This window comes from Sus scrofa, chromosome 12 (genome assembly GCF_054392235.1).
Source record: "Sus scrofa isolate SSC_HxYL_T2T_F1_AM1 chromosome 12, Sscrofa_HxYL_maternal_Yorkshire_Landrace_v2.0, whole genome shotgun sequence".
NCBI classification, from domain to species: Eukaryota; Metazoa; Chordata; class Mammalia; order Artiodactyla; family Suidae; genus Sus; species Sus scrofa.
Genome location: NC_139394.1, coordinates 49,996,971 through 50,014,349, shown reverse-complemented (window position 1 = coordinate 50,014,349; position 17,379 = coordinate 49,996,971). Strand labels below are relative to the sequence as shown.

The following is a 17,379-nucleotide window of genomic DNA, read 5'->3' as shown; positions in this document are numbered from 1 at the left end:
TTTTAGGTGATACTGAAATCTGTGACATTAAAGAAGAAGCATTCTTTAATACAAAAAAAAAATTTTTTTGGGGGGGGGTCTTTTGAGGATCAAACCCATGGTATGTGGAGGTTCCCAGGCTAGGGGTTTAATTGGAGCTGTTGCTGTCGGCCTACGCCAGAGCTATAACAATGCCAGATCCAAGCTGCATCTGTGATCTATACCACAGCTCATGGCAACACCGGATCCTCAACCCACTGAGCGAGGCCAGGGATTGAATCCGCAACATCATGGTTTCCAGTTGGATTTGTTTCTGCTGTGCCATGGCGGGAACTCCTGAAGTTGAAATTTTTTTCACTGAAACCCAAATACTTACAGGTTTTAAATGGATGACAGAACTATTAGACATCACTGTGTGGTCACCCTCCATCATGTCTAGCTCACTCTTGTCATCTGAGGCATCGGGAAGACTGTTAACACTACTGCTTTGGCTACTGGCACTGATGGACATACTGGGAATAGATTGATTACTTCCAACACTATTCACTGTTCCTGTCCGTCCAACACCATGATCTTGTTCCTAAGGAGAAAGAACATTAGATTCAAACATCCACATCTCTTTTGGATTGAACCCACACCAAAGCAACGACCTAAGCCGCTGCAGTGACAACACCAGATCCTTAACCCACGGTGCTACAAGAAAACTCCTTGATTTCTAGAATATAAACACAAAGCACACTGCTTTGCGCAGTTTTCAGAAAATAAGCTAGAGGTCTATTATGAGAAATTTCCTTATTTGCTGAGACCAGAAAGTCAACAAACTGTTAATAGAAAAACAAATAAAAATGACCAATAGGTAAATATCAAAACCCCAAGCAATCATGTGAGTCATCAGTCCATCAATTTTGGGTTATTTCCAAAGTATAGCATTTTCTCTAAATTGTTTGACATTTTTTGAAACCCATTTTTACCATACATCTCATGGGGTTTTATAGAGATTCTGCTCCTTTCTCAATGATTTCCATGGTTAAAACAAGCCCCAACCTTAAGAAAAAATACTCCTTTAGCTATCATTTTTTTTATTACGCTCCTTTTAGTTGTTATTTTTTGAAGCCTTTTGTAAGTGTATTTTTCTTTCTTCCTTAAAATAGATTCTCTAGCCTATCTTTCTACTACCAAATAATGTAATACTAATTTCTATTTTTCTATAAATTAAAAATTACATATTACATATATATTTAATCTCAATCACAAAAAAGTTTTTCTGAAAATACCAGGCAAGCCATGGTACCTGGGTACCAACATTATAGTCGTCTTACCATACCAAAATTCTGTAAGATATGAAAAATTTAATAAATACAGACATATGGGGTGTGTGAGTGTGTAGGAACTTTTCTTTCTTTTCCTTTCTTCCTTTCTTTCTTTGGGCCACACCCTTGGCATATGGAAGTTCCCAGGCTAGGAACAGAATGGAAGCTATAGCTACTGGCCTATATCACAGCCACAGCAACACAGGATCAGAGCCATGTCTGCGATGTACACCACAGCTCTTGGCAATGCCAGATCCTTAATCCACTGAGCGAGGCCAGGGATCAAACTCACATCCTCACGGATACTAGTAAGATTTGTTATTGCTGAACCACAACGGCAACTCCTGTAGGAACTTTTCTTATATCCTTAGCCTAATAGAGATGTTACAGATTTAACTAAATGAAAATTTTATTAATTTCACAATTTTATTTCATATATCTAAAACAGCCCCAAACAATTTTCAAATAACTACCATAAGAACTAAAAAGCAAAACAAAAACCCCTAAAGTACAGATTAAGAAAATCTTGCATTTTATAGTTTGTTAATTATATAGTGCTGTTAAAAAGAAAAGTAAGTAACTGCTGCTCTTAGTTTTAGAATGTAAAATGATTTCTCTTACTGTAAAAGAGTATTAAAAAAAAATAAAACCCCAAAGCTCTGGAATTCTGACAGGAGCAAAGAAGAAAACTGAAAATATTTACAGTAAAAAAGAAGTTTTATATACTTATTTCCATGTGATAAATTTCTGTAACATTTCTATGGTAAATTTGTATTTCCATTTTCCCTAAAAGGCAACTTGACCTTGGAAAGAATTTGACCTTGAGAGTGAAAGATATTCAAATCTGAACCCAAATGCCACTACCTACAGTGAGTTAACCACTGAGTGTTTTAGAACTGAGTAGATAGAATGCAACTATAAAGAACTGTGAAGAATCAGGTGTCCCTAGTGACAGAACAGCATGCTTGGTAACTTTCTAATGATTTGGAGTGAGTACTGTCAACTTCCAGAATCTATCATTTCAGGCACTTTCAAAGGCATGTACCATGGAATTAGACAAATATCAAAAAAGGGTTCAGTGGCCAGGAAATCTGAGAGGGACTAGATTAAATAAAGTTGAACAGGTTTCTTTCTTTTTTTTTTTTTTTATCTTTGTTGTTGTTGTTGTTGTTCTTATTGTTGTTGTTGCTATTTCTTGGGCCGCTCCCGCGGCATATGGAGGTTCCCAGGCTAGGGGTCCAATCGGAGCTGTAGCCACCGGCCTACGCCAGAGCCACAGCAATGCGGGATCCGAGCCACGTCTGCAACCTACACCACAGCCCACGGCAACGCCGGATAGTCAACCCACTGAGCAAGGGCAGGGACCGAACCCGCAACCTCATGGTTCCTAGTTGGATTCGTTAACCACTGCGCCACGACGGGAACTCCTGAACAGGTTTCTTTAATACAAGACTTTGTAGATCTTTTTATATGCCCATGTGCACTATGAAGGGATTGGGTTTTAAGGATCTAAAACCTTTTTTTTCTACCTGGGATATTACAGGACCATTGCTAAGAAAACACAGCCTGGGAAGCAATGACTTAACAGATTTGTGATGTAAAAGACGAGCTGCATAAGCAAAGGAGCTGCATAAACAAAGAAGCTGATGAAAAGAGCTCAAATATTTGAGTTGTTTCTAAATTATTACCTCTTCTTCTTCCTGTGCTTCTACTGCTGGTCCATTATGTGCCTCCTGGAAAAGGAGTTTCTTCATCTTTCGATACTGCAGATTGTCCAGCTCTCTTACTGCATCCTTTGTCCTCTGAATAAGATCTATTAACACTGTTTCAGGGCGCTCCCGAAGAACAAACATGTGCTGGACAAGAGAAAGTCAAAGTCAGGCTGAAACCTATATATTTTTTCTTTCTTTCTTTTCTTTCTTTTTTTTTGGGGGGGGGCTGCATCCATAGCATGTGGAGGTTCCTAGGCCAGTGACTGAACCTGAGCCGGGAAGCAACACACGCCTCTGCAGTGACAATGCCGGATCCTTAACCCATAGAGCCACATGAGAATATTAGTACAAATATACCCTGCTTCTCAGACCCTAGAGTTATTATCCTAAATAATCATGACAGATAATGCATATAATCAGCTGCTAATTCTACTACACCTCTGACTTCTTCTTAGTACAAAACTGTCATTTACATAAATTCATTCTGTGCCTACTAAGTACCCCATACATTCATTTTATAAAAACGGTGGACAGCATACACTTTTGGCCAACTGAAAATGCAGAGGTGAAATGATAAAATGGTTTAATTAAATACCAGTAATTAAGTCCACTTAGGGCCCTAAACAAAGGCTAAATAAAGGTTTACATATTCTTAGAACTGTCGATTTTATAGAAAAGGCATGTCAGTTCTGAGTTTTATAAGGTTTCAACAGGAATGCATTTACTGATGGTAAATTATATAATATAAACCTATAAAATATGAGTTCCTTTATATGTTGTATAAATAATACTCTTTATAAAATACCAGCAGTTGATAAAAGCCATTATATTATTAGTCATTTTTACCACTAACATTCAATAAAGCTTAACCTTATCAAGTAAAGTAGAAAGAACAATTCTTTTTTTGTTGCTTCTTAGGGCTGCACATGCAGCATATGGACATTCCCAGGTTAGGGGTCAAATGGAAGTTGCAGCTGCCGGCCAACACCACAGCCACAGCAAAACCAGATCCTTAACCCACTGAGGGAGGCCAGGGATCAAACCCACATCATCATGGATACTAGTCAGGTTAGTTTCTGCTGCACCACAATGGGAATGCCAGAAAAAACAATTCTACTTTTAGACTATTAGTGCTATATTTTGATATATTTTCAGAAATTTTAAGTCTATTTTTGTTTTGCAGATACAGTTAGTGTATAGATTACAGAAAGATACCTTCTGCCCTTGAAATTTTTTTTAATAGTTTTACCTTGTTAGCCGAATTTATTTATTTTGAATGCAGAGTTCTAATTACAAGATATTTGAGTTTACTTTCACTGTCATAAGCATTATTATTTTAAACTCATAAACATAAATACCTACAGAATATTTCAACAAATGTTTATGTCAAAATTATTTAACCATCACCCTAATTCCAATTTTTACATTGAGATAAATAGCTTTACATATTAAAAAAACAAACAAACCACAAATCTTTTTCTCTATTAATTTTTCCTTACAATGGACTGTGACAGAAATGTCATTAGGTCAAAGGCAAAGAAGCACTTGATATTTCTTATGATTTCCAATAAGTCTGTGCCAATACATGCTATGGACCAGATAAACAAATAGTATATACAGACTTGGTACCTAATCACAAATACCAAATAGCTGGGCATGGTATGTTGGGTTATACCAAAAGAGCTTCTTTCACTTACATTAATTAAGCAAGTGTAAGAAGCCAGTCACATTATTCCGTTTTCTTGAGCCTTTAGCTTGGTATGTACCACTATTTACATTATTCAATCTTCTTATCCCAAAATAATATATCTTAAAAGTTAAAAAAAAAATGGAAAAATAAAATTCTCAAAGCATTACTGAAACTATAGTACATAATGAAACTGCAAATACTACTATCAAATATACATAAGAACCTTTCACTTTTTCTGTGTCTTTAACTGATGTGTGTTGGTGAAAAAGTGAATCTCTTTGAAATTCTAAAACATTCATGTAAAAATACTCTCCTTCAATTTTATGGTGAAAAATCAATTAGATTTCCTAGGGTCATAAAGAGAAAGAATCAAATCATACTACTGCTTCATCTAGATGTTTTAAGAATTATATTAAGTTCAGCAATACTATAATTACAATTAATAAAATAGTCAACTGCCAAAGAAATAATACAACTTTGAGAAAAGGAAGTATATACTAGTCATGCACTTAAATTAGGCAACCAAACCTAGTGAAAACTGAATAGAATTTACATGATTTAAAAACATTTTTCATTATGTTAGAAAAATGTATTTCTAAAAAGGAAACAAAAATGACATCCATTTTAAGTTTCCTTTAAAATCCTTTTTCCACAATACCTATGTAAACATATTACGTCATTTCTTGCTATTATTTTAATGCGGAATAGAAACACATAAAGTATGGTAGATATAAAAATTAGATTCAAATTTAAACTGTCTTTGTTTGCTTGTTTGTTTTTTGTCTTTTTGCCTTTTCTAGGGCCCCTCCTGTGGCATATGGAGAGTCCCAGGCTAGGGTCTAATTGGAGCTGTAGCCACTGGCCTACACCACAGCCACAGCAACACGGGATCCTTAACCCATTGAGCAAGGCCAGGGATCGAACCCACAACCTCAGGGTTCCTAGTTGGATTCGTTAACCACTGTGCCACGACGGGAATTCCCAAATTTAAACTATGTTTTATCAGCTTTATAATACTGTTCCACATGAATTAAAATCTGTAATTATAACTCATGAATATATTCTTGCACCTATAAATATTTAGCCATTTGGTACTATTTTGAATATTTAACTATATATTCTATTCGGACATGGTAAAGGAATTGGTCAGTTTTGAAAACATAAATGAAAAAATTTAGAATCTAAGAAGAGTTCCAAGACTTCTATGCAAAATTAGTATCTGAGTAAAAACCAGTACAGCATACTTAACACTGATTCAGAATCAAACAGGAATGAAACACGTTCTTTAAAATCATTTCTCAAGGGTAGAAAAACAAAGTATGGAGTTCCCGTCATGGCAAAGTGGAAATGAATCAACTAGGAACCATGAGGCGGCAGGTTTGATCCCTGGCCTTGCTCAGTGGGTTGAAGATCTGGCGTTGCCATGGGCTGTGATGTAGGTCAGAGACGGGGCTCAGATCTGGCGTTGCTGTGACTGTGGTGTAGGCCAGCAGCTGTAGCTCAGATGAGACCCCTAGCCTGGGAACCTCCTAGGGCTGATACAGCCCTAAAAAGCAAAAAAACAAAGAAAAGAAAAACAAAGTATAATTGAACTGACCTTTAAAAGTTCCTCTGATGTAGGGCGATCTTGAGGGATTTTCTGGAGGCAAGAATCTACAAAGTTGCGAAAATAATCAGACCTATTGTAAAGGAAAGTATCAAGTGAACATATTGCTATTTCCTTTAAAAACATATCCACAAAACAAGGCATGTGGGAGAGAGGAAGATTTTAAAAGAGCAGGTAAGATATACATACATTTCATATACATCTGTGAAAACTTATCTAACACAACTATTTCTTTACCATTTTCCAAAGAAAAATTTGCACAGATTTTTTTTGGGGGGGGCACATTGTGGCATATGGAATTCCCCAAGCCAAGGACTGAATCCAAGCCATATCCGCAACCTGTGCCACAGCTGTGGCAACGACAGATTCTTAACCCACTGTTCTGGGCTGGAGATCAAACCCACACCTCTGCAAAACCCCAAGACACTGCAGTCGGATCCTTAACCCACTATGCCACAGCAGGAACTCCTGGACAGATTATTTTTAAAACCCTGCCCTGCTCCCCCACATGTTTAATTATCACGACTCATTCTATATTGAAGTAAAAATTAGAGAACCTGATCTTTTCTTTTATGCATTCAAATTTAAGATAAACTTTTTTTTTTTCATCTTTTTGCCTTTTCTAGGGCCGCTCCCGCACCATATGGAGGTTCCCAGGCTAGGGGTCTAATCGGAGCTGTAGCTGCCGGCCTACACCACAGCCACAACAACATGGGATCTGAGCCACGTCTGCACCCTACACCACAGCTCATGGCAACGCCAGATCCTTAACCCACTGAACAGGTCAGGGATCGAACCCGCAACCTCATGGTTCTTAGTCGGATTCATTAACCACTGAGCCACGACAGGAACTCCCAAGATAATTGTCTTATCGAGTTTTTTTTTTTTTTCCTTTTCTATATAAGCCACTTCTCTTTTTTCCTTGCCCCTTGGATTATCTTCTGTATAGCATGATTCAGAAGATCACTCCATTTGCTTTGGAGGGAGCATTTTGTATACCTAAGTATTTGGTGTCCCTGAGCAAACAGCTAAAACTTCCATTAACTGAGAAAACCAATTAAGATATTTTTTAAGAAACACTGGACATCTGTAACACTTTATCATTATACAATATTTTTTGATTAAATTCAGTAAGACAGTAATAATTACTCAATGTCTTCAATATTCAAAAAATATTTTAAATTCCTTATATGCAAGAAAGGAATTCTTTTTTGAATCCCCAAAGTGTCAAACACAGTGGAACGACAGTGTGTGCTCAATATATTTATTATTTACATGTAAAGTATTGCCAATATATTTATATACTTATGAATTTTTAAATATTTATTAAATACACTAGATATTCCCCTAGAATTTTTCAAATTATAGATACACCTGAGGAATTAATTTCCCACTAAAATTTTCTATCATAGATAAAATCCTGGTTTTCTAAAATTGTCAATCTGTTCTCATAAGGTTTTTTACATGAATGAATTTAATTTTACATCAAGGAAGCACTAGAAGAAAAGATATTAAGCATTTTGAATAATATATATAATAATTAGAATGATTCCAAAGTTGTGAATTATCTGGTAATTCTGATAAATTAAACCATTTTATCTATGTTTTGTACTATATAAAATATAAACCATTCCACAATTGAATGGCAATATATATTGCTTGTGGCAATATATATTTTAGTTATAAAATATTATGTTTAAATCATGCTTTTTATCATACAATCAGGGTTATATGTATATATAAAGTTCAAAAAATACTATTTTTTTGTAAAAAGCAAATAGTTTTTTGCTTCCGTGTGGCATTACCTATCCTTTATTTCTGACTTAGGTTATAGATACACCAAGAAGAAGCAGGCATAATAAAGGATAAACCTGATAGAACCTACCTTAATATGAAAACATTTTAATATGTTTTCAGGTGATATATTTTGTGTAATTGAAATAAAATCATTTTACACCATTATGAAAAACAATTTATATAATGTTAAATAATATCTCTCTTAGCAATACTCACCATTCATTAGACTGTAGTGTAGGGGATTCATTTTGGGCTATATGATATAAGGCACTCATTGCATTCATATTAAATAAGGGAGGCTTCCTTTCGGCTGTAAAATAAAGAAAACTCTCCTGTTAAAATACAGGTGTGTTATACAGGGACACACCAGTATTGCTAAAGTTTTTTTTTTTTAATTTTGAAATAATTTCAAACTTAGCAAAAAAACCCTCCAAGTAGAGCTCAAAGAACTTTTTCAAGTGAACCCATGTGGAACAAATTGCTGACCTGATGCCCCACCATTCCTAAACACTTTAGTGTGTATTTCCTAAGACATATTTTCATATTTTGCTAAAGAACCAAAACACATCCATTAAATTAAGTCACTAATACTGATTCATCACTATCATATAATCCTCAAACCCCATTTAACTTTCAATCAAATCTCCCAACAATGTCCTCTGGAGCAAAAATGTCCTTTCATCATTTGAATCCTTCAAGAAAACTGTCCATTTTATCTAACTTGCTAAATTTATTAACACAAAGTTGTTCATAATATTTCCCTTTAATACCTTTTTTTTGGCCATGGCCACAGCATGTGGAAGTTCTGGGGCCAGGAATTTAACCAAAGCCATAGCAGGGGCAATGCTGGATCCTTAATCCACTAAATCACCAGGGAACTCCCCTATAATCCTTCTAAAAACTGTAGAATCTACAGTGACATTCCCTCTGATTCTTGAAGTTGATTTGTGTCCTTTCTTTTGCAACAAATTTGGAGAGATGTTCATCAATTTTATTAATTTTCTCAAAGAACTAGTTTTTGGTTTCATGGGTTTTCTCTATTGCTTCTATTTTCTATTGAACTGATCTCTTATTTGTTGTTGTTGTTGTTGGTCTTTTTGCCTTTTCTAGGGCCCCTCCTGTGGCATATGGAGATTCCCAGGCTAGGGGTCTAATTGGAGCTGTACCCGCCGGCCTACTCCAAAGCCACAGCAACACAGGATCCTTAACCCACTGAGCAAGGCCAGGGATAGACCCTGCAACCCCATGGTTCCTAGTCGGATTCGTTAACCACTGAGCCACAACGGGAACTCCTGTATTGAAATGATTTGAGCTTTGATATTTTCATACTTTTTTCTGCTTATTTTGGGTTGAATTTCTTTTCTTTTCTTTTTTTTTTTTTTTTTAAGGACTGCCTCCTTTGGCATACAGAAGTTCCTAGGCTAGGGGTCGAACTGGAGCTCCAGCTGCAGGGCTACACCACAGCCACAGCAATGTGGGATTCGAGCCACATCTGCGACCTACACCACAGCTCATGGCAATGCCGGATCCTTAACCTCTGAGTGAGGCCAGGGATGGAACCCACATTCCCATGGATACCAGTCGCATTCATAACCCACTGAGCCACAATGGGAATTCTGAATTTCCTCTTCTTTTTCCAGTCTCTTAAGGTGACAGTTGAAGTCATGACTTTGAAGAATACAAAACTCTTGAATGTCCCTTAATTTGGGTTTATCCTAATGATTAAATTTGGGTTATACAATTTTGGCAGGAATATTAGAGACATAAGCGTTATATTCTTTTAGTTTATTCTATGAGACGATGTTTGATTTCAAAGTGTTCCATTATTCATGTGTTCACTTTGATCACTTAAAGCAGAGTTTGCCAGGCTTCTTGACAGTAGTTTCTCTTTTTTCCTTTGTAATTAATAAGTATTTTGTGAGAAGGTGATTTAAGTCTATATAAATATTGCGTTTTCATAAAACTTTCATTTTTTAATTTATTGTATGCATTTGCAGATAGATTTGTTTTATTTAATAGATTGTAATCTATTACTATCATTTAGTCTGATGTTCAAACTGCCTCATGTTTTGAGCATTAAGAACCTTTTTATGATGGCACTATTTTTGTGTGTGTGTGTCTTTTTGAATTTTCTAGGGCCGCACTCGCAGCATGTCGAGGTTCCCAGGCTAGGGGTCTAATCGGAGCTGTAGCCTCCAGCCTACGCCAGAGCCACAGCAGCTCGGGATCCGAGCTGCATCTTCAACCTACACCACAGCTCACAGCAACGCCAGATCCTTAACCCACTGAGGAAGGCCAGGGATTGAACCCGCAACCTCATGGTTCTTAATCAGATTCGTTAACCACTGAGACACAACAGGAACTTTTTTTTTTTTTTTTTAATGGCTGTACCTACAGCATTTGGAAGTTCCCAGGCCAGGTACTGAATTCAAGCCACAGCTGCGACCTATGCCTTAGCTATAGCAACGCTGGATCCTATAACTCACTGCCCTAGGACAGAGATCAAACCTGTGCCTCTGCAGCGACCTAAGCCGCTGCAGTCAGGTTCTTAATCCACTGTGCCAAGCAGAAACTCTGATGGCTCTACATTTTTGACATGACTGCATGAGAGGGATTTTTTTTTATCTTTCCTTGCTTTCTGACACAGCAACATGTTCTAGGTTGTCTTACACTTTCCTTAATCCAAGGAGCTATGGCAAAAGATGTGTTCTTGGCTTCTGAGGTTCTATTTTTAAATACTCTCGGTGGGTATAGTTATGGAACACATAACAGGTACACAATAAATTTATATACATACATGCACATTCAACTATATTTGCTTATTGAAACAATTTATTTCAATTATTTTGTTTTTGAAAACTGAGTTCACTATCACATCACAAATCCAATCCAATACCATAGTATTCATTCTAGTTTATCTTCTTTCCATTATTTGTGACACCCTTCTCTGACAATGAAAAACCTCACTCTCATTATCATTAATGTATTTTCTTATTTGATAAATTCCCCTTGTATGCAACAGCTGCTTTTTTTTGATGGCTCCACCTATGGCATATGGAAGTTCTCAGCCCAGGGACTGAATCTGAGCCACAGCTGTGACCTATGCCTCAGCTGTGGCAATACAGGATCCTTCAAACCACTGTGCTGGGCTGGCGATCGAACCTGCACCTCTGTGGTGACCCAAGGCACTGCAGTTGGATTCTTAACCCATTGTGCCACAGCGGGAACTTCGCAACCAGTTGATTTCTGTGCATGACGTAAGATACCGGTCCGTTTTCATTCTTTTGCATGTGGTTGTTCAGTTTCCCCAACACCATTCATTAAAGAGACTACCCATTTTCCAGAGTATATTCTTGGTCCCTTTGTTGTAAGTTAATTAACCATATATGTATGGTTAATTCTGGGCTCTCTATTCTGTTCCATTGATCTATATCTGTTTTATGTTAATACAATACTGTTTTGATTACTGCGGTTTTCGAATACAGTTTGAGAATAGAAGAGTGATGCCTTCAGCTTTATTATTTTTTCTCAAGATTGCATTTGCTATTCAGGGTCTTTTGTGGTTCCATACAAATTTTGGGATTGTTCATCTATTTCTGTGAAAAATGCCCCTGGAATTTTGATGGGGATGGCACTGAATCTTTAGAGTGCTTTTGGCAGTATAAACATTTAAACAATATTCATTCTGCCAATATATGAGCATGAGCTGTCTTTCCATTTGTGTCCTTTTTAAATTTCTTTCTTAAAAGTTCAGTGTACAGATCTTGCAAATAGAGGTTCCCAGGCTAGGGACTGAATAGGAGCTACAGCTGCCGGCCTTTAGCAAGAGCAACTCGCGGATCTGAGACGTGTCTGCGACCTAAACTACAGCTCTCAGCAATGCCAGAACCTTAACCCACTGAGCAAGGGCAGGGATCAAACCTGCATCCTCATGGATACTAATCAGATTCATTTCCACTGAGCCACAATGGGAACTTGTATTTTTTCTTCCCTACAGTTTGTAACTAGTGTACAGAAATACAACTAATTTCTGTACGTTGATTTTGCATTCTGCAACTTTACTGAACTTGCTTATTAGCTCTAACCATTTGCTGGTAGAATCTTCGGGGTTTTCTGTCACGTCATCTGTATACTATGTCATCTGCAAATAGTGACAGTTTTTACTTTTCCTATCTGATTTGAATGTCTTTTATTTATTTTTCTTGCCTAACTGGACTTCCGATACTATGCTAAATAAAAATGGTAAAAATGGGCATCTTCGTCTTGTTCCTGATCTCAATCCTATAACTGACTGTAAATTTCTTATGACTGTGGTTGGAAAAGAAGCTCGATATGGTTTTAATCTTCCTAAATTTACAAAGACTTGTTTTGTCACCTAACCTAAGATCTATCCTGGAGGATGCTGTGTGTGTACTTAAGAAAAATGTGTATTCCATTGCTTTGAGGTGGAAAGTTCTGTGCGTGTCTGTTAAGTCTATCTGTGCCATTTAAGGTCAGTTTTGCATATTGACCTTCTTTCTGGATGCTCTACCCATTGCTAAACATGGGGTATCAAAGTCCCCTATTATTATTGTATTGCTTTAAACTTCTCCCTTTGGGTCTGTTAACATTGTTTTATATATTTAGATTACCTATGTTGGGTGCATAAATATTTACAAATGTCTTAGACTCTCGCTGAACTGACTTTTTTATCATTATGCAATGCCATTCTGTCTCTTGGAGTCTTTGTTTTAAAGTCTATTTTGTCTGATAAAAGTATAGCTACTCCAGCTTTCTTTCCATTTACATAGAATATTTTTTCCATTCTTCTCTTTCAGTCTCTTTGTGTGCTTACAATGAATCCCCTGTAGGCATCATGTAGGCATCTCCTGATGGCCGCACCCAGGGCACATGGAAGTTCCCAGTGCCGGAGAATGAATCTAAGCTGCACCTGTGACCTACAATGCAGCTGCTGCGATGCTGGATCCTTAACCCACTGCACCACAGCACAAACTCTCGGGTTTTGTTTTCTTTATCCATTCAACCTTCTTGATTGGAGAACTTAGTTTACTTAGGATTATTGATAAGTATACATACGTATTGCCATTTTGTACATTGGTTTCTGACTGTTCTATAATTCCTTTGTTCCTTTCTTCTTCTCTTTCTCTATTCCTTTGTGATTTGATGACTATGTTTTTATGTTTTTAATGGCTGCACCCATGGCATATGGAAGTTCTAGAACCAGGGACTGAATCCCAGCCAAAGCTGCAACCTACACTGTAGCTACAGCAATGCCAGACCCTTCTAACCCACTGTGCTGGGCCAGGGATCAAACCCACACCTCCACAGTGACCTGAGCCACTGAAGCTGGATTCTTTTTTTTTTTTTTTGGTCTTTTTGCCATTTCTTGGGCCGCTCCTGCAGCATATGGAGGTTCCCAGGCTAGGGGCCGAATCGGAACTGTAGTCACTGGCCTATGCCAGAGCCACAGCAACGCGGGATCCGAGCCGCGTCTGCAACCTACACCACAGCTCACGGCAATGGCGGATCCTTAATCCACTGATCAAGGCCAGGGATCAAACCCGCAACCTCATAGTTCCTAGTTGGATTTGGTTCCACTGTGCCACGAGAGGAACTCCCGTTTTATGTTTTTGATGTCATAGTTTACATCTATCTTGCGTTACATTACTGTAACTATAGTTATTCTGATTTTTATTCCCTTTAAACTTCTGAAATTTTATACCCTCAGTATATACTTTTATAACTAGAAAAAAGTGGTAAATTAATTTTTATAAACATGACTGTACAGTCATTATTTAAAACAACAAATTAGAGATCTTTTTCATCAGATTAATTGTAATCAAACACATAAGCTCCCCTATGAAAAATCTTGCATTTTAAAATTTCTTGGTCATAGGATATAACCAAGCTATGAGAAAATAGTTTGCTTTAATTCAAAATACCTATTTTATTTATTTATTTGCCCATGCCCATGGCATGTGGAAATTCCCAGGCCAGGGAATGAACTCAAGCCACAGCAATGACAATGCCAGATCGTAAACCACTAGGCCAGTGGGGAACTCCTATCCTTAACTATTTTAAAGTAGAAAAGCATATAACAGATTCACTTCCCAAGACTGCAAATCTAATTTGCAGTGAAAATCATGACTCTAGATCTGTACTAACAGGGTATCCACTAGCCACATATGACTATTTACACATAAACTCATTTAAATGAAATAAAATGTTAAATTCAGTTCCTCAGTTGCACTAGCCACATTTTAAGTGTTGAAAAGGCATGTAGACAAGGAACACTTCTATCACTGCAGACAGTTTAATTTGCCTGTCCTCCTACAGAAATTTCCCTTGCAATACAAAGCAGGCTTAAAATACAGTTCCTGTGAGTTCCATTGTGGCTCAGTGGGCTAAGGAGCCAGGGTTGTCACTGCTGTGGCGCCAGGGTGATCCTTGGCCTGTGAACATCCTCATGCTGAGGGCACAGCCAATGAACAAACAAATAAATAAAACAAATACAGTTCCTAAATTTAGAACTTCATAATTTAAAACATTTGTAAGTAAAACTTGAAAAAGTAATTATGAAAGACTACTTATAAAAGTTGGAAAATGGAGTTCTCGTCGTGGCGCAGTGGAAATGAATCCAATTAGGAACCATGACGTTGTGGGTTTGATCTCTGGCCTCGCTCAGTGGGTTAAGGATCTGACATTGCCGTGAGCTGTGGTGTAGGTCGCCGACACGGCTCAGATGCTGTGTTGCTATGGCTGTGGTGTAGGCCACCAGCTATGGCTCCAATTCAACCCCTAGCCTGGGAACCTCCACATGCCATGGGTGCGGCCCTGAAAAGACAAAATAAATAAGTAAATAAATAGATAATAAAAATAAAATTTGGAAGATGCTGGAGTTCCTGCTGTGGTGCAAGGGATCTGGGGCATCTCTGGAGTGCTGGGACGCAAGTTCAATCACCAGCAGGGCACAGTGGGTTAAGGATCCAGGGTTGCCACATCTGTGTCGAACACTGCAACTGCATCTCAAATCTGATCCCTGGCCTGGGAACTCCACGTGCCGTGGTGTGGCCAAAAAAAAGATACAAAAGTTGTGAGATACCAAATGTATGCCTGAAACTCTAAGAATTTCTTTAAAATGTCTCACTCATTTGATATTGTCCAAATGCAGTCACGTCTTCTGAAGATTTTTATTATAAGTATAAAAACTCTCACTGTGAAGGAATTCTATCTTATGAACTATAATAAAAAGAAGCTAGAAAAGTGCAAAAATAAGAGTCCATTTCACAGGAACTGTAGGGTTTAGATAGATTTCTTTCTGAGCAGTATAATTAGCCAATGAATATTTTCTAATCAAGTAACTATTAAAATATATCAATAATATCTAACAAGGCCATTAACACAATTTTGCTTTCATAAAAGGGTACATGTATGTATCAGCCAGCATAGGAATGTAAAAATAGGAGTTCCCTGGTGGAATAGTGGGTTAAGGATCCAGTGTTGTCACTGTTGCGGCTTGGGTTGCTGTGTTGCACAGGTTCCATTCCTGGCCCAGAAACTTATGCATGCCGTGTGCATGGCCCAAAGGAAAAAAAAATGTAAAAATACTCCATGGGCAGAATATATCGATCATTTTTTTTTTTTTATATTTATATTCAGGTTTCTTAAGAAATTAATTAAGATCTATTGGTTGGAAGAAGTATCAAGTGAAAAAGAAAAGAATTTAAGACAAAGATACTTTCAAATGGAAGAAACATTTTGCAAACTTCAAACTGAGATCAAGAGATCAGAGAAGAATGACATACGGTAATCTCCAAGTCTCTGTTTACTGCTGCTATCAAACTTTAAAATAAATATGATTCATAAAAATTACACATGGATTTTACTTTTCCTTGGTCACTTCTAGAATGGTTCAATTAAATATTCTTATTTTTAAATGAAGTTTAATGGCATGTTCTCAGAAGAAGGATAAAAGTAAAGTATATTGGAGCTGGTGAGAGGAAGCTTGGGGAATGGAACCAAGAGCAGGAAGATGGACATCATCTCCACGTACAGTGACAATTACCCACCTGGCTCATTTACACTGGGAATGTTAGTAAAGTCGTGATGGTACACTGCCTTAGGCATGGTTTCATTAACAGGCAACAAAATCAAATGTGTACATAAAATAAAAATATGCACCCTGACATCTAATTCTCATATCTAACTCAAAGCAGTAAATATCCTAGGTAAAGGTTAGTAATTCATGAATGTTTCAAAGACTCTTCTATAGATGGTAAATCTAGTAATTAAACACACATTCCAAGTGTTTAACAAATACTCATTAAGACACAGATACCTCAAACTTAATTAATATTATAGTGGAAAATTATTTTAGACCTAATTTAGCAGAACAAATATACCTAATCTAATACACATATAAAATTACCAGATAACAAAAGCGAAAACTTAGATATGTTGTTCCCCTTAGTAACCAACATAAAAAATAAAAAGCTATAATTTGATATAGAAATTGAGGTAAAACATTGGTCAAAACTTAACTATATTCTAATAAAGAACATGCTTACCTAGTTCAATACATGTTATACCAAGAGACCATACATCTACTTTGCCATCGTACTGTCCTTCATCCATGGCTAAAATTACTTCTGGGGCCATCCTAAAAAATAAAGTGTCATTTACATTAAGTTTAAAAAAATATGCTATTTTTAAAAAATGTAGTGACCATCTACATGGAGAATATCTGTGTGAATCCTAGACAATATATCTGGACATAAGAATTTTTATAGGAGTTCCCATCGTGGCTCAGTGGTAACGAACCCAATTAGTATCCATGAGCATGCGGCTTAATCCCTGGCTTAAGGATCTGGTGTTGCTGTGGCTAAGGTGAAGGTCGGCAGCTGCAGCTCCTATACAACCCCTAGCCTGGGAACTCCCATACTGCTGCACCTGCGGCCCTAAAACAACAAAAAAAAATTATACACACACACATGCACACACACACACACACAGGAGATCTGGAATGCCCATAGTGGCACTAACACTACCAGTTTTCAGGTACTATTAGTCTAAAGATAAATGATATATAGTAAACGTAAATCTAAAGAAAATACACAAATTTCCATTTAGCATTTCTATCTTCTACCCACCCGAATTTTTATTGAATGTTTTTCACTCCCACACCCAATGTATGATGCAGATAATAAAACAAAAGAAAATATGTGGGGGGGGGACAAATTTTTTATAAAGGGGGATATAAGGGGAGCACTCCAAATCTCCTATTTG

At 37.1% G+C, this 17,379-nt stretch overlaps 1 protein-coding gene across 1 annotated transcript in view; it reads right to left on the bottom strand.

Annotated features, from left to right (window-relative positions):
- TAOK1 (TAO kinase 1) overlaps positions 1–17,379 on the bottom strand; it is a 150,846-nt gene that overhangs the window by 38,930 nt on the left and 94,537 nt on the right. The window contains exons 8-12 of the mRNA XM_003483075.5: positions 16,662–16,753; positions 8,311–8,404; positions 6,289–6,370; positions 2,978–3,145; positions 356–559 (exon numbers count right to left, since the gene is read on the bottom strand). Coding sequence (XP_003483123.1) covers positions 356–559; positions 2,978–3,145; positions 6,289–6,370; positions 8,311–8,404; positions 16,662–16,753 — 640 coding nt within the window. The remainder of the gene's footprint in view (positions 1–355; positions 560–2,977; positions 3,146–6,288; positions 6,371–8,310; positions 8,405–16,661; positions 16,754–17,379) is intronic.